This window comes from Anopheles coustani (assembly GCF_943734705.1).
Source record: "Anopheles coustani chromosome X unlocalized genomic scaffold, idAnoCousDA_361_x.2 X_unloc_3, whole genome shotgun sequence".
Classification (NCBI taxonomy): Eukaryota; Metazoa; Arthropoda; class Insecta; order Diptera; family Culicidae; genus Anopheles; species Anopheles coustani.
Genome location: NW_026525137.1, coordinates 122,249 through 148,881, shown reverse-complemented (window position 1 = coordinate 148,881; position 26,633 = coordinate 122,249). Strand labels below are relative to the sequence as shown.

At 35.6% G+C, this 26,633-nt stretch overlaps 1 protein-coding gene across 1 annotated transcript; it reads left to right on the top strand.

Moving 5' to 3' along the window:
* Positions 1 to 13,346: 13,346 nt before the first annotated feature.
* On the top strand, positions 13,347 to 14,636 carry LOC131270434 (mucin-5AC-like). Its single transcript, XM_058272424.1, has one exon. The coding sequence runs from the start codon at positions 13,347 to 13,349 to the stop codon at positions 14,634 to 14,636; it is 1,290 nt and encodes a 429-aa protein (XP_058128407.1).
* Positions 14,637 to 26,633: the final 11,997 nt, after the last annotated feature.

Genomic DNA, 26,633 nt, shown 5'->3' with positions numbered 1-26,633 from the left:
TAAAATGCCTATCTTTGAACGCTCATAACTTTTTTTTCGTTCTTACGATTTTTAATCTGTCTTCACTACTTAGACTTAAATTGAATTTCCTTTTTTTTGGTACCCTGGGCGTATTTTTAGCTCTTCTAGTTTTCGAGATATTCACGTTTAAAGTTGGAAGTTTTTTCAGAAAAAGAGCATTTTCGTTGTTTCGTCCTATAAAATGCCTATCTTTGAACGCTCATAACTTTTTTTCGTTCTTACGATTTTTAATCTGTCTTCACTTGTTTGACTAAAATTGAATTTCCTTTCTTTTGGTACCCTGGGCGTATTTTTAGCACTTCTAGTTTTCGAGATATTCACGTTTAAAGTTGGAAGTTTTTTCAGAAAAAGAGCATTTTCGTTGTTTCGTCCTATAAAATGCCTATCTTTGAACGCTCATTACTTTTTTTTCGTTCGTGCGATTTTTAATCTGTCTTCATTTGTTTAACTAAAATTGGATTTCCTTTCTTTTGGTACCCTGTTCGTATTTTTTGCTCTTCTTGTTTTCGAGATATTCACGTTTAAAGTTGAAAGTTTTTTCAGAAAAAGAGCATTTTCGTTGTTTCGTCCTATAAAATGCCTATCTTTGAACGCTCATAACTTTTTTTTCGTTCGTACGATTTTTAATCTGTCTTCACTTGTTTGACTAACATTGAATTTCCTTTCTTTTGGTACCCTGGGCGTATTTTTAGCTCTTCTAGTTTTCGAGATATTCACGTTTAAAGTTGGAAGTTTTTTCAGAAAAAGAGCATTTTCGTTGTTTCGTCCTATAAAATGCCTATCTTTGAACGCTCATAACTTTTTTTCGTTCGTACGATTTTTAATCTGTCTTCACTTGTTTGACTAAAATTGAATTTCCTTTCTTTTGGTACCCTGGGCGTATTTTTAGCACTTCTAGTTTTCGAGATATTCACGTTTAAAGTTGGAAGTTTTTTCAGAAAAAGAGCATTTTCATTGTTTCGTCCTATAAAATGCCTATCTTTGAACGCTCATAACTTTTTTTTCGTTCGTACGATTTTTAATCTGTCTTCACTTGTTTGACTAAAATTGAATTTCCTTTCTTTTGGTACCCTGGCCGTATTTTTAGCACTTCTAGTTTTCGAGATATTCACGTTTAAAGTTGGAAGTTTTTTCAGAAAAGAGCATTTTCGTTGTTTCGTCCTATAAAATGCCTATCTTTGAACGCTCATAACTTTTTTTTTCGTTCGTACGATTTTTAATCTGTCTTCGGTTGTTTGACTAAAATTGAATTTCCTTTCTTTTGGTACCCTGGGCGTATTTTTAGCACTTCTAGTTTTCGAGATATTCACGTTTAAAGTTGGAAGTTTTTTCTGAAAAAGAGCATTTTCATTGTTTCGTCCTATAAAATGCCTATCTTTGAACGCTCATAACTTTTTTTTCGTTCGTACGATTTTTAATCTGTCTTCACTTGTTTGACTAAAATTGAATTTCCTTTCTTTTGGTACCCTGGGCGTATTTTAAGCATTTCTAGTTTTCGAGATATTCACGATTAAAGTTGGAAGTTTTTTCAGAAAAAGAGCATTTTCGTTGTTTCGTCCTATAAAATGCCTATCTTTGAACGCTCATAACTTTTTTTTCGTTCGTACGATTTTTAATCTGTCTTCACTTGTTTGATTTAAATTGAATTTCCTTTCTTTTGGTACCCTGGGCGTATTTTTAGCACTTCTAGTTTTCGAGATAATGACGATTAAAGTTGGAAGTTTTTTCAGAAAAAGAGCATTTTCGTTGTTTCGTCCTATAAAATGCCTATCTTTGAACGCTCATAACTTTTTTTTCGTTCGTACGATTTTTAATCTGTCTTCACTTGTTTGACTAAAATTGAATTTCCTTTCTTTTGGTACCCTGGGCGTATTTTTAGCTCTTCTAGTTTTCGAGATATTCACGTTTAAAGTTGGAAGTTTTTTCAGAAAAAGAGCATTTTCGTTGTCTCGTCCTATAAAATGCCTATCTTTGAACGCTCATAACTTGTTTTTTAAAGTTGGAAGTTTTTTCTGAAAAAGAGCATTTTCGTTGTTTCGTCCTATAAAACGCCTATCTTTGAACGCTCATAACTTTTTTTTCGTTCGTACGATTTTTAATCTGTCGCCACTTTGTTTGACTAAAATTGAATTTCCTTTCTTTTGGTACCCTGGGCGTATTTTTAGCTCTTCTAGTTTTCGAGATATTCACGTTTAAAGTTGGAAGTTTTTTCAGAAAAAGAGCATTTTCGTTGTTTCGTCCTATAAAATGCCTATCTTTGAACGCTCATAACTTTTTTTTCGTTCGTACGATTTTTAATCTGTCTTCACTTGTTTGACTAAAATTGAATTTCCTTTCTTTTGGTACCCTGGGCGTATTTTTGGCACTTCTAGTTTTCGAGATATTCACGATAAAAGTTGGAAGTTTTTTCAGAAAAAGAGCATTTTCGTTGTTTCGTCCTATAAAATGCCTATCTTTGAACGCTCATATCTTTTTTTTCGATCGTACGATTTTTAATCTGTCTTCATTTGTTTGACTAAAATTAAATTTCCTTTCTTTTGGTACCCTGGGCGTATTTTTAGCACTTCCAGTTTTCGAGATATTCACGTTTAAAGTTGAAAGTTTTTTCAGAAAAAGAGCATTTTCGTTGTTTCGTCCTATAAAATGCCTATCTTTGAACGCTCATAACTTTTTTTTTCGTTTGTACGATTTTTAATCTGTCTTCGGTTGTTTGACTAAAATTGAATTTCCTTTCTTTTGGTACCCTGGGCGTATTTTTAGCACTTCTAGTTTTCGAGATATTCACGTTTAAAGTTGGAAGTTTTTTCTGAAAAAGAGCATTTTCGTTGTTTCGTCCTATAAAATGCCTATCTTTGAACGCTCATAACTTTTTTTTCGTTCGTACGATTTTTAATCTGTCTTCACTTGTTTGACTAAAATTGAATTTCCTTTCTTTTGGTACCCTGGGCGTATTTTTAGCACTTCTAGTTTTTGAGATATTCACGTTTAAAGTTGGAAGTTTTTCCTGAAAAAGAGCATTTTCGTTGTTTCGTCCTATAAAATGCCTATCTTTGAACGCTCATAACTTTTTTTTCGTTCGTACGATTTTTAATCTGTCTTCACTTGTTTGACTAAAATTGAATTTCCTTTCTTTTGGTACCCTGGGCGTATTTTTAGCTCTTCTTGTTTTCGAGATATTCACGTTTAAAGTTGGAAGTTTTTTCAGAAAAAGAGCATTTTCGTTGTTTCGTCCTATAAAATGCCTATCTTTGAACGCTCATAACTTTTTTTTCGTTCGTACGATTTTTAATCTGTCTTCACTTGTTTGACTAAAATTGAATTTCCTTTCTTTTGGTACCCTGGGCGTATTTTTAGCACTTCTAGTTTTCGAGATATTCACGATTAAAGTTGGAAGTTTTTTCAGAAAAAGAGCATTTTCGTTGTTTCGTCCTATAAAATGCCTATCTTTGAACGCTCATAACTTTTTTTTCGATCGTACGATTTTTAATCTGTCTTCACTTGTTTGACTAAAATTAAATTTTCTTCCTTTTGGTACCCCGGGCGTATTTTTAGCACTTCTAGTTTTCGAGATATTCACGTTTAAAGTTGGAAGTTTTTTCAGAAAAAGAGCATTTTCGTTGTTTCGTCCTATAAAATGCCTATCTTTGAACGCTCATAACTTTTTTTTCGTTCGTACGATTTTTAATCTGTCGCCACTTTGTTTGACTAAAATTGAATTTCCTTTCTTTTGGTACCCTGGGCGTATTTTTAGCACTTCTAGTTTTCGAGATATTCACGTTTAAAGTTGGAAGTTTTTCCTGAAAAAGAGCATTTTCGTTGTTTCGTCCTATAAAATGCCTATCTTTGAACGCTCATAACTTTTTTTTCGTTCGTACGATTTTTAATCTGTCTTCACTTGTTTGACTAAAATTGAATTTCCTTTCTTTTGGTTCCCTGGGCGTATTTTAAGCTCTTCTAGTTTTCGAGATATTTACGTTTAAAGTTATAAGTTTTTTCAGAAAAAGAGCATTTTCGTTGTTTCGTCCTATAAAATGCCTATCTTTGAACGCTCATAACTTTTTTTTCGTTCGTACGATTTTTTATCTGTCTTCACTTGTTTGACTAAAATTGAATTTCCTTTCTTTTGGTACCCTGGGCGTATTTTTAGCACGTCTAGTTTTCGAGATATTCACGATTAAAGTTGGAAGTTTTTTCAGAAAAAGAGCATTTTCGTTGTTTCGTCCTATAAAATGCCTATCTTTGAACGCTCATAACTTTTTTTTCGATAGTACGATTTTTAATCTGTCTTCACTTGTTTGACTAAAATTAAATTTCCTTTCTTTTGGTACCCTGGGCGTGTTTTTAGCACTTCTAGTTTTCGAGATATTCACGTTTAAAGTTGGAAGTTTTTTCATAAAAAGAGCATTTTCGTTGTTTCGTCCTATAAAATGCCTATCTTTGAACGCTCATAACTTTTTTTTTTGTTCGTACGATTTTTAATCTATCTTCGGTTGTTTGACTTAAATTGAATTTCCTTTCTTTTGGTACCCTGGGCGTATTTTTAGCAGTTCTAGTTTTTGAGATATTCACGTTTAAAGTTGGAAGTTTTTTCAGAAAAAGAGCATTTTCGTTGTTTCGTCCTATAAAATGCCTATCTTTGAACGCTCATAACTTTTTTTTCGTTCGTACGATTTTTAATCTGTTATTACTAGTTTGACTAAAATTGAATTTCCTTTCTTTTGGTACCCTGGGCGTATTTTTAGCTCTTCTAGTTTTCGAGATATTCACGTTTAAAGTTGGAAGTTTTTTCAGAAAAAGAGCATTTTCGTTGTTTCGTCCTATAAAATGCCTATCTTTGAACGCTCATAACTTTTTTTCGTTCGTACGATTTTTAATCTGTCGCCACTTTGTTTGACTAAAATTGAATTTCCTTTCTTTTGGTACCCTGGGCGTATTTTTAGCACTTCTAGTTTTCGAGATATTCACGTTTAAAGTTGGAAGTTTTTTCAGAAAAAGAGCATTTTCGTTGTTTCGTCCTATAAAATGCCTATCTTTGAACGCTCATAACTTTTTTTTCGTTCGTACGATTTTTAATCTGTCTTCACTTGTTTGACTAAAATTGAATTTCCTTTCTTTTGGTACCCTGGGCGTATTTTTAGCACTTCTAGTTTTCGAGATATTCACGATTAAAGTTGGAAGTTTTTTCAGAAAAAGAGTATTTTCGTTGTTTCGTCCTATAAAATGCCTATCTTTGAACGCTCATAACTTTTTTTTCGATAGTACGATTTTTAATCTGTCTTCACTTGTTTGACTAAAATTAAATTTTCTTCCTTTTGGTACCTCGGGCGTATTTTTAGCACTTCTAGTTTTCGAGATATTCACGTTTAAAGTTGGAAGTTTTTTCAGAAAAAGAGCATTTTCGTTGTTTCGTCCTATAAAATGCCTATCTTTGAACGCTCATAACTTTTTTTTCGTTCGTACGATTTTTAATCTGTCGCCACTTTGTTTGACTAAAATTGAATTTCCTTTCTTTTGGTACCCTGGGCGTATTTTTAGCACTTCTAGTTTTCGAGATATTCACGTTTAAAGTTGGAAGTTTTTCCTGAAAAAGAGCATTTTCGTTATTTCGTCCTATAAAATGCCTATTTTTGAACGCTCATAACTTTTTTTTCGTTCGTACGATTTTTAATCTGTCTTCACTTGTTTGACTAAAATTGAATTTCCTTTCTTTTGGTACCCTGGGCGTATTTTAAGCTCTTCTAGTTTTCGAGATATTTACGTTTAAAGTTATAAGTTTTTTCAGAAAAAGAGCATTTTCGTTGTTTCGTCCTATAAAATGCCTATCTTTGAACGCTCATAACTTTTTTTTCGTTCGTACGATTTTTAATCTGTCTTCTTTTGTTTGACTAAAATTGAATTTCCTTTCTTTTGGTACCCTGGGCGTATTTTTAGCACGTCTAGTTTTCGAGATATTAACGATTAAAGTTGGAAGTTTTTTCAGAAAAAGAGTATTTTCGTTGTTTCGTCCTATAAAATGCCTATCTTTGAACGCTCATAACTTTTTTTTCGATCGTACGATTTTTAATCTGTCTTCACTTGTTTGACTAAAATTAAATTTTCTTCCTTTTGGTACCTCGGGCGTATTTTTAGCACTTCTAGTTTTCGAGATATTCACGTTTAAAGTTGGAAGTTTTTTCAGAAAAAGAGCATTTTCGTTGTTTCGTCCTATAAAATGCCTATCTTTGAACGCTCATAACTTTTTTTTCGTTCGTACGATTTTTAATCTGTCGCCACTTTGTTTGACTAAAATTGAATTTCCTTTCTTTTGGTACCCTGGGCGTATTTTTAGCACTTCTAGTTTTCGAGATATTCACGTTTAAAGTTGGAAGTTTTTCCTGAAAAAGAGCATTTTCGTTATTTCGTCCTATAAAATGCCTATTTTTGAACGCTCATAACTTTTTTTTCGTTCGTACGATTTTTAATCTGTCTTCACTTGTTTGACTAAAATTGAATTTCCTTTCTTTTGGTACCCTGGGCGTATTTTAAGCTCTTCTAGTTTTCGAGATATTTACGTTTAAAGTTATAAGTTTTTTCAGAAAAAGAGCATTTTCGTTGTTTCGTCCTATAAAATGCCTATCTTTGAACGCTCATAACTTTTTTTTCGTTCGTACGATTTTTAATCTGTCTTCTTTTGTTTGACTAAAATTGAATTTCCTTTCTTTTGGTACCCTGGGCGTATTTTTAGCACGTCTAGTTTTCGAGATATTAACGATTAAAGTTGGAAGTTTTTTCAGAAAAAGAGCATTTTCGTTGTTTCGTCCTATAAAATGCCTATCTTTGAACGCTCATAACTTTTTTTTCGATAGTACGATTTTTAATCTGTCTTCACTTGTTTGACTAAAATTAAATTTCCTTTCTTTTGGTACCCTGGGCGTGTTTTTAGCACTTCTAGTTTTCGAGATATTCACGTTTAAAGTTGGAAGTTTTTTCATAAAAAGAGCATTTTCGTTGTTTCGTCCTATAAAATGCCTATCTTTGAACGCTCATAACTTTTTTTTTTGTTCGTACGATTTTTAATCTATCTTCGGTTGTTTGACTTAAATTGAATTTCCTTTCTTTTGGTACCCTGGGCGTATTTTTAGCACTTCTAGTTTTTGAGATATTCACGTTTAAAGTTGGAAGTTTTTTCAGAAAAAGAGCATTTTCGTTGTTTCGTCCTATAAAATGCCTATCTTTGAACGCTCATAACTTTTTTTCGTTCGTACGATTTTTAATCTGTCGCCACTTTGTTTGACTAAAATTGAATTTCCTTTCTTTTGGTACCCTGGGCGTATTTTTAGCACTTCTAGTTTTCGAGATATTCACGTTTAAAGTTGGAAGTTTTTTCAGAAAAAGAGCATTTTCGTTGTTTCGTCCTATAAAATGCCTATCTTTGAACGCTCATAACTTTTTTTTCGTTCGTACGATTTTTAATCTGTCTTCACTTGTTTGACTAAAATTGAATTTCCTTTCTTTTGGTACCCTGGGTGTATTTTTAGCACTTCTAGTTTTCGAGATATTCACGATTAAAGTTGGAAGTTTTTTCAGAAAAAGAGTATTTTCGTTGTTTCGTCCTATAAAATGCCTATCTTTGAACGCTCATAACTTTTTTTTCGATCGTACGATTTTTAATCTGTCTTCACTTGTTTGACTAAAATTAAATTTTCTTCCTTTTGGTACCTCGGGCGTATTTTTAGCACTTCTAGTTTTCGAGATATTCACGTTTAAAGTTGGAAGTTTTTTCAGAAAAAGAGCATTTTCGTTGTTTCGTCCTATAAAATGCCTATCTTTGAACGCTCATAACTTTGTTTTCGTTCGTACGATTTTTAATCTGTCGCCACTTTGTTTGACTAAAATTGAATTTCCTTTCTTTTGGTACCCTGGGCGTATTTTTAGCACTTCTAGTTTTCGAGATATTCACGTTTAAAGTTGGAAGTTTTTCCTGAAAAAGAGCATTTTCGTTATTTCGTCCTATAAAATGCCTATTTTTGAACGCTCATAACTTTTTTTTCGTTCGTACGATTTTTAATCTGTCTTCACTTGTTTGACTAAAATTGAATTTCCTTTCTTTTGGTACCCTGGGCGTATTTTAAGCTCTTCTAGTTTTCGAGATATTTACGTTTAAAGTTATAAGTTTTTTCAGAAAAAGAGCATTTTCGTTGTTTCGTCCTATAAAATGCCTATCTTTGAACGCTCATAACTTTTTTTTCGTTCGTACGATTTTTAATCTGTCTTCTTTTGTTTGACTAAAATTGAATTTCCTTTCTTTTGGTACCCTGGGCGTATTTTTATCACGTCTAGTTTTCGAGATATTAACGATTAAAGTTGGAAGTTTTTTCAGAAAAAGAGTATTTTCGTTGTTTCGTCCTATAAAATGCCTATCTTTGAACGCTCATAACTTTTTTTTCGATCGTACGATTTTTAATCTGTCTTCACTTGTTTGACTAAAATTAAATTTTCTTCCTTTTGGTACCTCGGGCGTATTTTTAGCGCTTCTAGTTTTCGAGATATTCACGTTTAAAGTTGGAAGTTTTTTCAGAAAAAGAGCATTTTCGTTGTTTCGTCCTATAAAATGCCTATCTTTGAACGCTCATAACTTTTTTTTCGTTCGTACGATTTTTAATCTGTCGCCACTTTGTTTGACTAAAATTGAATTTCCTTTCTTTTGGTACCCTGGGCGTATTTTTAGCACTTCTAGTTTTCGAGATATTCACGTTTAAAGTTGGAAGTTTTTCCTGAAAAAGAGCATTTTCGTTATTTCGTCCTATAAAATGCCTATTTTTGAACGCTCATAACTTTTTTTTCGTTCGTACGATTTTTAATCTGTCTTCTTTTGTTTGACTAAAATTGAATTTCCTTTCTTTTGGTACCCTGGGCGTATTTTTAGCACGTCTAGTTTTCGAGATATTAACGATTAAAGTTGGAAGTTTTTTCAGAAAAAGAGCATTTTCGTTGTTTCGTCCTATAAAATGCCTATCTTTGAACGCTCATAACTTTTTTTTCGATAGTACGATTTTTAATCTGTCTTCACTTGTTTGACTAAAATTAAATTTCCTTTCTTTTGGTACCCTGGGCGTGTTTTTAGCACTTCTAGTTTTCGAGATATTCACGTTTAAAGTTGGAAGTTTTTTCATAAAAAGAGCATTTTCGTTGTTTCGTCCTATAAAATGCCTATCTTTGAACGCTCATAACTTTTTTTTTTGTTCGTACGATTTTTAATCTATCTTCGGTTGTTTGACTTAAATTGAATTTCCTTTCTTTTGGTACCCTGGGCGTATTTTTAGCACTTCTAGTTTTTGAGATATTCACGTTTAAAGTTGGAAGTTTTTTCAGAAAAAGAGCATTTTCGTTGTTTCGTCCTATAAAATGCCTATCTTTGAACGCTCATAACTTTTTTTTCGTTCGTACGATTTTTAATCTGTCTTTACTTGTTTGACTAAAATTGAATTTCCTTTCTTTTGGTACCCTGGGCGTATTTTTAGCTCTTCTAGTTTTCGAGATATTCATGTTTAAAGTTGGAAGTTTTTTCAGAAAAAGAGCATTTTCGTTGTTTCGTCCTATAAAATGCCTATCTTTGAACGCTCATAACTTTTTTTTCGTTCGTACGATTTTTAATCTGTCGCCACTTTGTTTGACTAAAATTGAATTTCCTTTCTTTTGGTACCCTGGGCGTATTTTTAGCACTTCTAGTTTTCGAGATATTCACGTTTAAAGTTGGAAGTTTTTCCTGAAAAAGAGCATTTTCGTTATTTCGTCCTATAAAATGCCTATTTTTGAACGCTCATAACTTTTTTTTCGATAGTACGATTTTTAATCTGTCTTCACTTGTTTGACTAAAATTGAATTTCCTTTCTTTTGGTACCCTGGGCGTATTTTAAGCTCTTCTAGTTTTCGAGATATTTACGTTTAAAGTTATAAGTTTTTTCAGAAAAAGAGCATTTTCGTTGTTTCGTCCTATAAAATGCCTATCTTTGAACGCTCATAACTTTTTTTTCGTTCGTACGATTTTTAATCTGTCTTCTTTTGTTTGACTAAAATTGAATTTCCTTTCTTTTGGTACCCTGGGCGTATTTTTAGCACGTCTAGTTTTCGAGATATTAACGATTAAAGTTGGAAGTTTTTTCAGAAAAAGAGTATTTTCGTTGTTTCGTCCTATAAAATGCCTATCTTTGAACGCTCATATCTTTTTTTTCGATCGTACGATTTTTAATCTGTCTTCACTTGTTTGACTAAAATTAAATTTTCTTCCTTTTGGTACCTCGGGCGTATTTTTAGCACTTCTAGTTTTCGAGATATTCACGTTTAAAGTTGGAAGTTTTTTCAGAAAAAGAGCATTTTCGTTGTTTCGTCCTATAAAATGCCTATCTTTGAACGCTCATAACTTTTTTTTCGTTCGTACGATTTTTAATCTGTCGCCACTTTGTTTGACTAAAATTGAATTTCCTTTCTTTTGGTACCCTGGGCGTATTTTTAGCACTTCTAGTTTTCGAGATATTCACGTTTAAAGTTGGAAGTTTTTCCTGAAAAAGAGCATTTTCGTTATTTCGTCCTATAAAATGCCTATTTTTGAACGCTCATAACTTTTTTTTCGTTCGTACGATTTTTAATCTGTCTTCACTTGTTTGACTAAAATTGAATTTCCTTTCTTTTGGTACCCTGGGCGTATTTTAAGCTCTTCTAGTTTTCGAGATATTTACGTTTAAAGTTATAAGTTTTTTCAGAAAAAGAGCATTTTCGTTGTTTCGTCCTATAAAATGCCTATCTTTGAACGCTCATAACTTTTTTTTCGTTCGTACGATTTTTAATCTGTCTTCTTTTGTTTGACTAAAATTGAATTTCCTTTCTTTTGGTACCCTGGGCGTATTTTTAGCACGTCTAGTTTTCGAGATATTAACGATTAAAGTTGGAAGTTTTTTCAGAAAAAGAGCATTTTCGTTGTTTCGTCCTATAAAATGCCTATCTTTGAACGCTCATAACTTTTTTTTCGATAGTACGATTTTTAATCTGTCTTCACTTGTTTGACTAAAATTAAATTTCCTTTCTTTTGGTACCCTGGGCGTGTTTTTAGCACTTCTAGTTTTCGAGATATTCACGTTTAAAGTTGGAAGTTTTTTCATAAAAAGAGCATTTTCGTTGTTTCGTCCTATAAAATGCCTATCTTTGAACGCTCATAACTTTTTTTTTTGTTCGTACGATTTTTAATCTATCTTCGGTTGTTTGACTTAAATTGAATTTCCTTTCTTTTGGTACCCTGGGCGTATTTTTAGCACTTCTAGTTTTTGAGATATTCACGTTTAAAGTTGGAAGTTTTTTCAGAAAAAGAGCATTTTCGTTGTTTCGTCCTATAAAATGCCTATCTTTGAACGCTCATAACTTTTTTTTCGTTCGTACGATTTTTAATCTGTCTTTACTTGTTTGACTAAAATTGAATTTCCTTTCTTTTGGTACCCTGGGCGTATTTTTAGCTCTTCTAGTTTTCGAGATATTCATGTTTAAAGTTGGAAGTTTTTTCAGAAAAAGAGCATTTTCGTTGTTTCGTCCTATAAAATGCCTATCTTTGAACGCTCATAACTTGTTTTTCGTTCGTACGATTTTTAATCTGTCGCCACTTTGTTTGACTAAAATTGAATTTCCTTTCTTTTGGTACCCTGGGCGTATTTTTAGCACTTCTAGTTTTCGAGATATTCACGTTTAAAGTTGGAAGTTTTTCCTGAAAAAGAGCATTTTCGTTATTTCGTCCTATAAAATGCCTATTTTTGAACGCTCATAACTTTTTTTTCGTTCGTACGATTTTTAATCTGTCTTCACTTGTTTGACTAAAATTGAATTTCCTTTCTTTTGGTACCCTGGGCGTATTTTAAGCTCTTCTAGTTTTCGAGATATTTACGTTTAAAGTTATAAGTTTTTTCAGAAAAAGAGCATTTTCGTTGTTTCGTCCTATAAAATGCCTATCTTTGAACGCTCATAACTTTTTTTTCGTTCGTACGATTTTTAATCTGTCTTCTTTTGTTTGACTAAAATTGAATTTCCTTTCTTTTGGTACCCTGGGCGTATTTTTAGCACGTCTAGTTTTCGAGATATTAACGATTAAAGTTGGAAGTTTTTTCAGAAAAAGAGTATTTTCGTTGTTTCGTCCTATAAAATGCCTATCTTTGAACGCTCATAACTTTTTTTTCGATCGTACGATTTTTAATCTGTCTTCACTTGTTTGACTAAAATTAAATTTTCTTCCTTTTGGTACCTCGGGCGTATTTTTAGCACTTCTAGTTTTCTAGATATTCACGTTTAAAGTTGGAAGTTTTTTCAGAAAAAGAGCATTTTCGTTGTTTCGTCCTATAAAATGCCTATCTTTGAACGCTCATAACTTTTTTTCGTTCGTACGATTTTTAATCTGTCGCCACTTTGTTTGACTAAAATTGAATTTCCTTTCTTTTGGTACCCTGGGCGTATTTTTAGCACTTCTAGTTTTCGAGATATTCACGTTTAAAGTTGGAAGTTTTTTCAGAAAAAGAGCATTTTCGTTGTTTCGTCCTATAAAATGCCTATCTTTGAACGCTCATAACTTTTTTTTCGTTCGTACGATTTTTAATCTGTCTTCACTTGTTTGACTAAAATTGAATTTCCTTTCTTTTGGTACCCTGGGCGTATTTTTAGCACTTCTAGTTTTCGAGATATTCACGATTAAAGTTGGAAGTTTTTTCAGAAAAAGAGTATTTTCGTTGTTTCGTCCTATAAAATGCCTATCTTTGAACGCTCATAACTTTTTTTTCGATCGTACGATTTTTAATCTGTCTTCACTTGTTTGACTAAAATTAAATTTTCTTCCTTTTGGTACCTCGGGCGTATTTTTAGCACTTCTAGTTTTCGAGATATTCACGTTTAAAGTTGGAAGTTTTTTCAGAAAAAGAGCATTTTCGTTGTTTCGTCCTATAAAATGCCTATCTTTGAACGCTCATAACTTTTTTTTCGTTCGTACGATTTTTAATCTGCCGCCACTTTGTTTGACTAAAATTGAATTTCCTTTCTTTTGGTACCCTGGGCGTATTTTTAGCACTTCTAGTTTTCGAGATATTCACGTTTAAAGTTGGAAGTTTTTCCTGAAAAAGAGCATTTTCGTTATTTCGTCCTATAAAATGCCTATTTTTGAACGCTCATAACTTTTTTTTCGTTCGTACGATTTTTAATCTGTCTTCACTTGTTTGACTAAAATTGAATTTCCTTCAGTTCCTCTCCGAGACTCGTTGCGATCGGACGCACTTTTACCAAAACAGAGTGTTAAAAAAAAAAGTGCAAAAGCAAGCCACATCATGGCTGCTTCGAGAAGCACCCTGCGGGTGGATTTCTCGAAGCTCCCCAAAAGGCCGTCCTTGATGGAGGCCACAACCCTCGCCATGACCAAGCTGGGTCTAAGCAGCTCTTCAATCGTTTCAATCCGGACGAAGCCGGCATCCCACTTCCTTCACATCCGAGTGAAGGACCAGAGCCTTGCTCTAAGAACCGTCGAGGAGAACGACGGCAAGCATTCTCTCGAATGCGACGGGAAGAAATTCCCGATCCCGATCGTAATGGTCGACAATTCCGTGGTCATCAAAATCCACGACCTGTCCGAGGACATCACGGACAGATGCATTACGGATTTCTTTGCTCGCTACGGAGAAGTCCGGTCAATCCGAGCCGGAGTATGGGCGAAGCCATACCCGTGTGCCGGAATCCCTGACGGATACCGCTACGTCACAGCGGTCTTGTCTAAGCCGGTGCCGTCATACGTCTCGATTGGAGGGGAAGAGACGCTGGTAACATACCGGGGACAGCAGCAAACGTGTCGAACATGCCGTCTTGCTGCACACCATGGGATGACCTGCACCCAAGGCAGGAAACTGGTGGCTCAGAAGACGAGCGTCAACGAGAGGCTGTCGTATGCCTCAGCGGTGCAGAATGGCACCGAAAACCCTGCTCCAGCAACAGTCCCCCGGGCGAGCACACAAACCGTCCGTGCACCGACCGACCCGGTGAGCACACCGACCGTTCCGGCAAGCACAATGCTCATCCCATCGAGCACACCGATCATCCCGGCGCCCGCATCGACCGTCCCGGAGAGCGCACCGGCCGTCCGCGCACCGACAGTCCCGACGAGCACATCGACCGTCGCGGCGAGCACATCGACCGTCGCGGCGAGCGCACCGGCCGGTGCTTCGAGCCTGACAATAGGCGCACCAGCAACGATCATCCCGATGCAGGCCACTAGCGTTGCGGCTAGTACACGGACCGTCCCGGCAGTAGCATCTTTCATCCGGGCAAGTGCGTTGACCGTACCGGCAGCATCGACCAGCACCAAGATGGACAACGCCGGACTTCAGGTGGACGCCGATGCCTCATCGACGTTCAAAGCCCCTCGTGTCCCTTCACCTTCCGCTACACCTTCATCCCTTTCCTGGCAAACAGTGGCAGGTAAGAGAAAGACGGACGAACAGACGGACAGCGACGTGTCGTGCAAGTCTGGGGAGGAACCGATCAAGCGTAAGCCAGGTCGTCCTCCCAAAAAGACCAATGCCACGGCAGCGAAACCGACTGGGGTAATGGAAGTGGACGCACAGTAGTTTGGTGGAAATGGATGAGTTGATGACATCAGTGACGATCGCATCGATAAACATCAATGCGATATCCAATTCCACCAAACTAGATGCACTACGAACTTTCATACGCACTCTTGACACAGACATAATCTTCCTACAAGAAGTTTCTGTCAAAGACTTAGTGCTCCCTGGGTACAATGTTGTAACAAACATTGACCACACAAGGAGAGGTACAGCGATCGCCTTGCGGGTGAACCTAAAATTTTCTCACGTCGAGCGTAGCTTGGACTCACGACTAATCTGCGTCCGGCTTGAGAATTCTTCCACGCTATGCAACATTTACGCTCCTTCGGGAAGTCAAAACAGAGCTGAGCGGGAACTCTTTTTCAACCGCTCGTTGGCGTACTACCTGCGGAATGCACCGGGACCGGTCATCCTTGCAGGGGATTTCAACTGCGTGCTGAAGTCCAAGGACGCCACGGGTATGGGGAATACGAGTCTCACTTTGCAAAACTTTGTTGACAGTATGCAGTTGTGTGACAGCTGGGAGGCTCTCAAAGGAAACTTTGTAGAGTTCTCTCACATCACACGTGGTTCGGGCTCTCGCATCGATCGCTGCTACGTCTCTAAGGACATGAAGGATCAACTGCGTGCAACAGACATGCACGTATTGTCTTTCTCGGACCATAAGGCGCTCACGGTGCGCATCTGCCTTCCAAACATACCTCGCATGCGGCAAAATGGATACTGGCAACTTCGGCCACATATCTTGACAGCCGAAAACATGGAGGAGTTTAGATGTAAGTGGAACTATTGGACAAAACAGCGAAGGAGCTTTGGCTCCTGGATGGAATGGTGGATTCATTTCGCCAAACCAAAAATAAAATCGTTCTTCCGATGGAAAACGAATGAAAAATACTCCATGTTCCGCTTGCAGCATAACATTCTCTATGCGAAGTTAGAGTCCTCATACGGTCGGTATCTCTCCAATCCGATCGAGTTGGTCAATATCAACCGTATAAAAGGAGAAATGCTACTCCTTCAGAGGCGTTTCTCCGAGGACTTTACAAGGATTAACGAAACAAGGGTGTGTGGGGAAAACCTCTCCACCTTTCAGCTTGAGAAACGAAGGCGGGAGCGCACCGTGATCACCAGACTTACGTGTGACAATAACGTTGTTTTGGACTCTCCAAAACAACTGGCAGACTATATACATACGTACTACAGGGAGTTATACACCGACGAGACAACAAACGTTGACGATACTTTTGCCTGTCATCGTGTAATCCCCGAAGATTGCGAAATCAACAACGATTGCATGGATGAGATCACCTACGGTGATGTCCTTCATGCAATTGAAAAATCGAAACCTCGAAAGTCTCCTGGGCCGGATGGAATTCCGATTGAATTTTATCAGCGAACGTTTGGGATAATTTGGAGAGAAATCATATTGATTCTCAACGATGCTCTCAACGGTCGTTTCCCGGCGGCCTTTGTCGATGGGGTCATAGTGCTTGCGAGGAAAAGGGGAGATGGGTGCACACTATCTTCGTACCGTCCGATCTCTCTGCTTAACACTGACTACAAGCTGCTTTCCAGAATTCTGAAGCAGCGGCTCGAGAAGATTATTGCTAGGTGGCAAATCATTTCACCGTCGCAGAAGTGTAGCAATAAACCCTGCAATATCTTCCAAGCTGTGCTCTCTGTTAAGGAGAGAATATTCGAACTCAAACGGAAGAAGAAGTGTGCAAAACTCGTCTCTTTCGATCTCTCGCAGGCGTTTGACCGTGTTGACAGGGGCTTCCTGTTTGGAACGATGGATTCGTTAGGGTTTAATCCCGCACTAGTGCGGCTTTTGAGGAAAATTGGTGAGCAATCTTCGTCCCGTGTCATAGTAAATGGATCCCTATCACCTGCCTTTCCCATCCAACGTTCCGTGCGACAAGGAGATCCCTTGTCAATGCACCTGTTCATCCTCTACCTTCACCCCCTCATCAAGAGACTCGAAGATATATGCTGCGATCAGGACGACCTGATCAACGCGTATGCTGACGACGTCTCCGTGGTGAGTACTTCCCCTTCCACAATCGAGCGGGTGAGAGCAGCAATTGAGGCCTTTGGAGTCACTTCTGGAGCGAGGTTAAACGTCCTTAAAACCACGGCTTTGGACATCGGAATGGTGACAACCGAGAACAGAATCAACCTGCCATGGCTGCACACCGTAGAACGGCTCCGTTTACTTGGAATTCTGTTCTCTAACAGTATCCGGGAAACAGCGGGCCACAATTGGGATACTGTTATCAATCACTTTCGTCAGTTGGTATGGCTGCACAGGGTGAGAGATCTAAACCTGGTGCAAAAGGTAACGCTGCTCAACTCATTCTTGCTCCCTAAGCTATGGTTTGTTGCGTCAGTCTGTGGCCCTCGCGCAATGGACATAGCCAAGGTGACAAGTTTGATCGGGTCTCTCCTCTGGAACGGATCTGGGGGTATACGTGTCTCGCTCCAGCAGCTGGCCCTGCCACGAGACCGTGGTGGCTTAAACCTACACATCCCAGCCGTGATGACAGCAGCCCTACTCACAAACCGCTATGTTGCAGAACATCAGAGCCTCTCATTTGGAGCCCAACACATCTTGTGTGCGGGAAACCCCCCAGATATTACATTGATACCGTCTACGTATCCGTGCCTTCGCAGTGTTGTCCAGCAACTGGCGTACACTCCATGTACGGTAAAAACACAGCTATCCACCAAGGCCCTCCGCAGGTTGCAAGTGAACAGACTACCCCCAGCCAAGATTCAGTCCCATCCGAAGGCAACCTGGAAAAAGGTGTGGAACAACATCCACCGAAGCAAACTAACAGCGGAGCAAAGATCCACCTTATATTTGCTTGCGAATGGCAAGATCCCGCACGGAGAGCTGCTTATGCGTATGGGACGCACGCCTTCGGCTTCCTGCATGTTCTGTGTTGAGTGTGACACCCTGGAACACATGTTCACCTCCTGCACTCGCGTTATTGCCGCCTGGGACCTGCTGCAGCAGTGCATCAGGAATGAAGCTCCAGGGTGTCAGTCGTCCTTCGAGTGTCTCCGATTCCCAGTGCTTGGGAATATAAGCATTGCGCAGCGGAAGGTTGTCCTTCGTTTGTTTGCAAACTACATCATCCACATCATTGGAAACAATGATGCTGCGATCGATGTAAATGTCCTTAAGTGTGCACTGTATTTGTGATTATAGAGTATAAGAAAGTTTTGTTTGTACACCTTATCTATTTATAAAATAAATAGTTTATATTTTACAAAAAAAAACGATTAAAGTTGGAAGTTTTTTCAGAAAAAGAGTATTTTCGTTGTTTCGTCCTATAAAATGCCTATCTTTGAACGCTCATAACTTTTTTTTCGATCGTACGATTTTTAATCTGTCTTCACTTGTTTGACTAAAATTAAATTTTCTTCCTTTTGGTACCTCGGGCGTATTTTTAGCGCTTCTAGTTTTCGAGATATTCACGTTTAAAGTTGGAAGTTTTTTCAGAAAAAGAGCATTTTCGTTGTTTCGTCCTATAAAATGCCTATCTTTGAACGCTCATAACTTTTTTTTCGTTCGTACGATTTTTAATCTGTCGCCACTTTGTTTGACTAAAATTGAATTTCCTTTCTTTTGGTACCCTGGGCGTATTTTTAGCACTTCTAGTTTTCGAGATATTCACGTTTAAAGTTGGAAGTTTTTCCTGAAAAAGAGCATTTTCGTTATTTCGTCCTATAAAATGCCTATTTTTGAACGCTCATAACTTTTTTTTCGTTCGTACGATTTTTAATCTGTCTTCACTTGTTTGACTAAAATTGAATTTCCTTTCTTTTGGTACCCTGGGCGTATTTTAAGCTCTTCTAGTTTTCGAGATATTTACGTTTAAAGTTATAAGTTTTTTCAGAAAAAGAGCATTTTCGTTGTTTCGTCCTATAAAATGCCTATCTTTGAACGCTCATAACTTTTTTTTCGTTCGTACGATTTTTAATCTGTCTTCTTTTGTTTGACTAAAATTGAATTTCCTTTCTTTTGGTACCCTGGGCGTATTTTTAGCACGTCTAGTTTTCGAGATATTAACGATTAAAGTTGGAAGTTTTTTCAGAAAAAGAGCATTTTCGTTGTTTCGTCCTATAAAATGCCTATCTTTGAACGCTCATAACTTTTTTTTCGATAGTACGATTTTTAATCTGTCTTCACTTGTTTGACTAAAATTAAATTTCCTTTCTTTTGGTACCCTGGGCGTGTTTTTAGCACTTCTAGTTTTCGAGATATTCACGTTTAAAGTTGGAAGTTTTTTCATAAAAAGAGCATTTTCGTTGTTTCGTCCTATAAAATGCCTATCTTTGAACGCTCATAACTTTTTTTTTTGTTCGTACGATTTTTAATCTATCGTCGGTTGTTTGACTTAAATTGAATTTCCTTTCTTTTGGTACCCTGGGCGTATTTTTAGCACTTCTAGTTTTTGAGATATTCACGTTTAAAGTTGGAAGTTTTTTCAGAAAAAGAGCATTTTCGTTGTTTCGTCCTATAAAATGCCTATCTTTGAACGCTCATAACTTTTTTTTCGTTCGTACGATTTTTAATCTGTCTTCACTTGTTTGACTAAAATTGAATTTCCTTTCTTTTGGTACCCTGGGCGTATTTTTAGCTCTTCTAGTTTTCGAGATATTCATGTTTAAAGTTGGAAGTTTTTTCAGAAAAAGAGCATTTTCGTTGTTTCGTCCTATAAAATGCCTATCTTTGAACGCTTATAACTTTTTTTTCGTTCGTACGATTTTTAATCTGTCGCCACTTTGTTTGACTAAAATTGAATTTCCTTTCTTTTGGTACCCTGGGCGTATTTTTAGCACTTCTAGTTTTCGAGATATTCACGTTTAAAGTTGGAAGTTTTTCCTGAAAAAGAGCATTTTCGTTATTTCGTCCTATAAAATGCCTATTTTTGAACGCTCATAACTTTTTTTTCGTTCGTACGATTTTTAATCTGTCTTCACTTGTTTGACTAAAATTGAATTTCCTTTCTTTTGGTACCCTGGGCGTATTTTAAGCTCTTCTAGTTTTCGAGATATTTACGTTTAAAGTTATAAGTTTTTTCAGAAAAAGAGCATTTTCGTTGTTTCGTCCTATAAAATGCCTATCTTTGAACGCTCATAACTTTTTTTTCGTTCGTACGATTTTTAATCTGTCTTCTTTTGTTTGACTAAAATTGAATTTCCTTTCTTTTGGTACCCTGGGCGTATTTTTAGCACGTCTAGTTTTCGAGATATTAACGATTAAAGTTGGAAGTTTTTTCAGAAAAAGAGTATTTTCGTTGTTTCGTCCTATAAAATGCCTATCTTTGAACGCTCATAACTTTTTTTTCGATCGTACGATTTTTAATCTGTCTTCACTTGTTTGACTAAAATTAAATTTTCTTCCTTTTGGTACCTCGGGCGTATTTTTAGCACTTCTAGTTTTCGAGATATTCACGTTTAAAGTTGGAAGTTTTTTCAGAAAAAGAGCATTTTCGTTGTTTCGTCCTATCAAATGCCTATCTTTGAACGCTCATAACTTTTTTTTCGTTCGTACGATTTTTAATCTGTCGCCACTTTGTTTGACTTAAATTGAATTTCCTTTCTTTTGGTACCCTGGGCGTATTTTTAGCACTTCTAGTTTTCGAGATATTCACGTTTAAAGTTGGAAGTTTTTCCTGAAAAAGAGCATTTTCGTTATTTCGTCCTATAAAATGCCTATTTTTGAACGCTCATAACTTTTTTTTCGTTCGTACGATTTTTAATCTGTCTTCACTTGTTTGACTAAAATTGAATTTCCTTTCTTTTGGTACCCTGGGCGTATTTTAAGCTCTTCTAGTTTTCGAGATATTTACGTTTAAAGTTATAAGTTTTTTCAGAAAAAGAGCATTTTCGTTGTTTCGTCCTATAAAATGCCTATCTTTGAACGCTCATAACTTGTTTTTCGTTCGTACGATTTTTAATCTGTCTTCTTTTGTTTGACTAAAATTGAATTTCCTTTCTTTTGGTACCCTGGGCGTATTTTTAGCACGTCTAGTTTTCGAGATATTAACGATTAAAGTTGGAAGTTTTTTCAGAAAAAGAGCATTTTCGTTGTTTCGTCCTATAAAATGCCTATCTTTGAACGCTCATAACTTTTTTTTCGATAGTACGATTTTTAATCTGTCTTCACTTGTTTGACTAAAATTAAATTTCCTTTCTTTTGGTACCCTGGGCGTGTTTTTAGCACTTCTAGTTTTCGAGATATTCACGTTTAAAGTTGGAAGTTTTTTCATAAAAAGAGCATTTTCGTTGTTTCGTCCTATAAAATGCCTATCTTTGAACGCTCATAACTTTTTTTTTTGTTCGTACGATTTTTAATCTATCTTCGGTTGTTTGACTTAAATTGAATTTCCTTTCTTTTGGTACCCTGGGCGTATTTTTAGCACTTCTAGTTTTTGAGATATTCACGTTTAAAGTTGGAAGTTTTTTCAGAAAAAGAGCATTTTCGTTGTTTCGTCCTATAAAATGCCTATCTTTGAACGCTCATAACTTTTTTTTCGTTCGTACGATTTTTAATCTGTCTTTACTTGTTTGACTAAAATTGAATTTCCTTTCTTTTGGTACCCTGGGCGTATTTTTAGCTCTTCTAGTTTTCGAGATATTCATGTTTAAAGTTGGAAGTTTTTTCAGAAAAAGAGCATTTTCGTTGTTTCGTCCTATAAAATGCCTATCTTTGAACGCTCATAACTTTTTTTTCGTTCGTACGATTTTTAATCTGTCGCCACTTTGTTTGACTAAAATTGAATTTCCTTTCTTTTGGTACCCTGGGCGTATTTTTAGCACTTCTAGTTTTCGAGATATTCACGTTTAAAGTTGGAAGTTTTTCCTGAAAAAGAGCATTTTCGTTATTTCGTCCTATAAAATGCCTATTTTTGAACGCTCATAACTTTTTTTTCGTTCGTACGATTTTTAATCTGTCTTCACTTGTTTGACTAAAATTGAATTTCCTTTCTTTTGGTACCCTGGGCGTATTTTAAGCTCTTCTAGTTTTCGAGATATTTACGTTTAAAGTTATAAGTTTTTTCAGAAAAAGAGCATTTTCGTTGTTTCGTCCTATAAAATGCCTATCTTTGAACGCTCATAACTTTTTTTTCGTTCGTACGATTTTTAATCTGTCTTCTTTTGTTTGACTAAAATTGAATTTCCTTTCTTTTGGTACCCTGGGCGTATTTTTAGCACGTCTAGTTTTCGAGATATTAACGATTAAAGTTGGAAGTTTTTTCAGAAAAAGAGTATTTTCGTTGTTTCGTCCTATAAAATGCCTATCTTTGAACGCTCATAACTTTTTTTTCGATCGTACGATTTTTAATCTGTCTTCACTTGTTTGACTAAAATTAAATTTTCTTCCTTTTGGTACCTCGGGCGTATTTTTAGCACTTCTAGTTTTCGAGATATTCACGTTTAAAGTTGGAAGTTTTTTCAGAAAAAGAGCATTTTCGTTGTTTCGTCCTATAAAATGCCTATCTTTGAACGCTTATAACTTTGTTTTCGTTCGTACGATTTTTAATCTGTCGCCACTTTGTTTGACTAAAATTGAATTTCCTTTCTTTTGGTACCCTGGGCGTATTTTTAGCACTTCTAGTTTTTGAGATATTCACGTTTAAAGTTGGAAGTTTTTTCAGAAAAAGAGCATTTTCGTTGTTTCGTCCTATAAAATGCCTATCTTTGAACGCTCATAACTTTTTTTTTTGTTCGTACGATTTTTAATCTATCTTCGGTTGTTTGACTTAAATTGAATTTCCTTTCTTTTGGTACCCTGGGCGTATTTTTAGCACTTCTAGTTTTTGAGATATTCACGTTTAAAGTTGGAAGTTTTTTCAGAAAAAGAGCATTTTCGTTGTTTCGTCCTATAAAATGCCTATCTTTGAACGCTCATAACTTTTTTTTCGTTCGTACGATTTTTAATCTGTCTTTACTTGTTTGACTAAAATTGAATTTCCTTTCTTTTGGTACCCTGGGCGTATTTTTAGCTCTTCTAGTTTTCGAGATATTCATGTTTAAAGTTGGAAGTTTTTTCAGAAAAAGAGCATTTTCGTTGTTTCGTCCTATAAAATGCCTATCTTTGAACGCTCATAACTTTTTTTTCGTTCGTACGATTTTTAATCTGTCTTCACTTGTTTGACTAAAATTAAATTTTCTTCCTTTTGGTACCTCGGGCGTATTTTTAGCACTTCTAGTTTTCGAGATATTCACGTTTAAAGTTGGAAGTTTTTTCAGAAAAAGAGCATTTTCGTTGTTTCGTCCTATAAAATGCCTATCTTTGAACGCTTATAACTTTTTTTTCGTTCGTACGATTTTTAATCTGTCGCCACTTTGTTTGACTAAAATTGAATTTCCTTTCTTTTGGTACCCTGGGCGTATTTTTAGCACTTCTAGTTTTCGAGATATTCACGTTTAAAGTTGGAAGTTTTTTCAGAAAAAGAGCATTTTCGTTGTTTCGACCTATAAAATGCCTATCTTTGAACGCTCATAACTTTTTTTTCGTTCTTACGATTTTTAATCTGTCTTCACTTGTTTGACTAAAATTGAATTTCCTTTCTTTTGGTACCCTGGGCGTATTTTAAGCTCTTCTAGTTTTCGAGATATTTACGTTTAAAGTTATAAGTTTTTTCAGAAAAAGAGCATTTTCGTTGTTTCGTCCTATAAAATGCCTATCTTTGAACGCTCATAACTTTTTTTTCGTTCGTACGATTTTTAATCTGTCTTCTTTTGTTTGACTAAAATTGAATTTCCTTTCTTTTGGTACCCTGGGCGTATTTTTAGCACGTCTAGTTTTCGAGATATTAACGATTAAAGTTGGAAGTTTTTTCAGAAAAAGAGCATTTTCGTTGTTTCGTCCTATAAAATGCCTATCTTTGAACGCTCATAACTTTTTTTTCGATAGTACGATTTTTAATCTGTCTTCTTTTGTTTGACTAAAATTGAATTTCCTTTCTTTTGGTACCCTGGGCGTATTTTTAGCACGTCTAGTTTTCGAGATATTAACGATTAAAGTTGGAAGTTTTTTCAGAAAAAGAGCATTTTCGTTGTTTCGTCCTATAAAATGCCTATCTTTGAACGCTCATAACTTTTTTTTTCGATAGTACGATTTTTAATCTGTCTTCACTTGTTTGACTAAAATTAAATTTCCTTTCTTTTGGTACCCTGGGCGTGTTTTTAGCACTTCTAGTTTTCGAGATATTCACGTTTAAAGTTGGAAGTTTTTTCATAAAAAGAGCATTTTCGTTGTTTCGTCCTATAAAATGCCTATCTTTGAACGCTCATAACTTTTTTTTTTGTTCGTACGATTTTTAATCTATCTTCGGTTGTTTGACTTAAATTGAATTTCCTTTCTTTTGGTACCCTGGGCGTATTTTTAGCACTTCTAGTTTTTGAGATATTCACGTTTAAAGTTGGAAGTTTTTTCAGAAAAAGAGCATTTTCGTTGTTTCGTCCTATAAAATGCCTATCTTTGAACGCTCATAACTTTTTTTTCGTTCGTACGATTTTTAATCTGTCTTTACTTGTTTGACTAAAATTGAATTTCCTTTCTTTTGGTACCCTGGGCGTATTTTTAGCTCTTCTAGTTTTCGAGATATTCATGTTTAAAGTTGGAAGTTTTTTCAGAAAAAGAGCATTTTCGTTGTTTCGTCCTATAAAATGCCTATCTTTGAACGCTCATAACTTTTTTTTCGTTCGTACGATTTTTAATCTGTCTTCACTTGTTTGACTAAAATTAAATTTTCTTCCTTTTGGTACCTCGGGCGTATTTTTAGCACTTCTAGTTTTCGAGATATTCACGTTTAAAGTTGGAAGTTTTTTCAGAAAAAGAGCATTTTCGTTGTTTCGTCCTATAAAATGCCTATCTTTGAACGCTCATAACTTTTTTTTCGTTCGTACGATTTTTAATCTGTCGCCACTTTGTTTGACTAAAATTGAATTTCCTTTCTTTTGGTACCCTGGGCGTATTTTTAGCACTTCTAGTTTTCGAGATATTCACGTTTAAAGTTGGAAGTTTTTTCAGAAAAAGAGCATTTTCGTTGTTTCGACCTATAAAATGCCTATCTTTGAACGCTCATAACTTTTTTTTCGTTCGTACGATTTTTAATCTGTCTTCACTTGTTTGACTAAAATTGAATTTCCTTTCTTTTGGTACCCTGGGCGTATTTTAAGCTCTTCTAGTTTTCGAGATATTTACGTTTAAAGTTATAAGTTTTTTCAGAAAAAGAGCATTTTCGTTGTTTCGTCCTATAAAATGCCTATCTTTGAACGCTCATAACTTTTTTTTCGTTCGTACGATTTTTAATCTGTCTTCTTTTGTTTGACTAAAATTGAATTTCCTTTCTTTTGGTACCCTGGGCGTATTTTTAGCACGTCTAGTTTTCGAGATATTAACGATTAAAGTTGGAAGTTTTTTCAGAAAAAGAGCATTTTCGTTGTTTCGTCCTATAAAATGCCTATCTTTGAACGCTCATAACTTTTTTTTCGATAGTACGATTTTTAATCTGTCTTCACTTGTTTGACTAAAATTAAATTTCCTTTCTTTTGGTACCCTGGGCGTGTTTTTAGCACTTCTAGTTTTCGAGATATTCACGTTTAAAGTTGGAAGTTTTTTCATAAAAAGAGCATTTTCGTTGTTTCGTCCTATAAAATGCCTATCTTTGAACGCTCATAACTTTTTTTTTTGTTCGTACGATTTTTAATCTATCTTCGGTTGTTTGACTTAAATTGAATTTCCTTTCTTTTGGTACCCTGGGCGTATTTTTAGCACTTCTAGTTTTTGAGATATTCACGTTTAAAGTTGGAAGTTTTTTCAGAAAAAGAGCATTTTCGTTGTTTCGTCCTATAAAATGCCTATCTTTGAACGCTCATAACTTTTTTTTCGTTCGTACGATTTTTAATCTGTCTTTACTTGTTTGACTCAAATTGAATTTCCTTTCTTTTGGTATCCTGGGCGTATTTTTAGCTCTTCTAGTTTTCGAGATATTCACGTTTAAAGTTGGAAGTTTTTTCAGAAAAAGAGCATTTTCGTTGTTTCGTCCTATAAAATGCCTATCTTTGAACGCTCATAACTTTTTTTTCGTTCGTACGATTTTTAATCTGTCGCCACTTTGTTTGACTAAAATTGAATTTCCTTTCTTTTGGTACCCTGGGCGTATTTTTAGCACTTCTAGTTTTCGAGATATTCACGTTTAAAGTTGGAAGTTTTTCCTGAAAAAGAGCATTTTCGTTATTTCGTCCTATAAAATGCCTATTTTTGAACGCTCATAACTTTTTTTTCGTTCGTACGATTTTTAATCTGTCTTCACTTGTTTGACTAAAATTGAATTTCCTTTCTTTTGGTACCCTGGGCGTATTTTAAGCTCTTCTAGTTTTCGAGATATTTACGTTTAAAGTTATAAGTTTTTTCAGAAAAAGAGCATTTTCGTTGTTTCGTCCTATAAAATGCCTATCTTTGAACGCTCATAACTTTTTTTTCGTTCGTACGATTTTTAATCTGTCTTCTTTTGTTTGACTAAAATTGAATTTCCTTTCTTTTGGTACCCTGGGCGTATTTTTAGCACGTCTAGTTTTCGAGATATTAACGATTAAAGTTGGAAGTTTTTTCAGAAAAAGAGTATTTTCGTTGTTTCGTCCTATAAAATGCCTATCTTTGAAAGCTCATAACTTTTTTTTCGTTCGTACGATTTTTAATCTGTCTTCACTTGTTTGACTAAAATTAAATTTTCTTTCTTTTGGTACCCTGGGCGTATTTTTAGCACTTCTAGTTTTCGAGATATTCACGTTTAAAGTTGTAAGTTTTTTTCAGAAAAAGAGCATTTTCGTTGTTTCGTCCTATAAAATGCCTATCTTTGAACGCTCATAACTTTTTTTTCGTTCTTACGATTTTTAATCTGTCTTCACTTGTTTGACTAAAATTGAATTTCCTTTCTTTTGGTACCCTGGGCGTATTTTTAGCACTTCTAG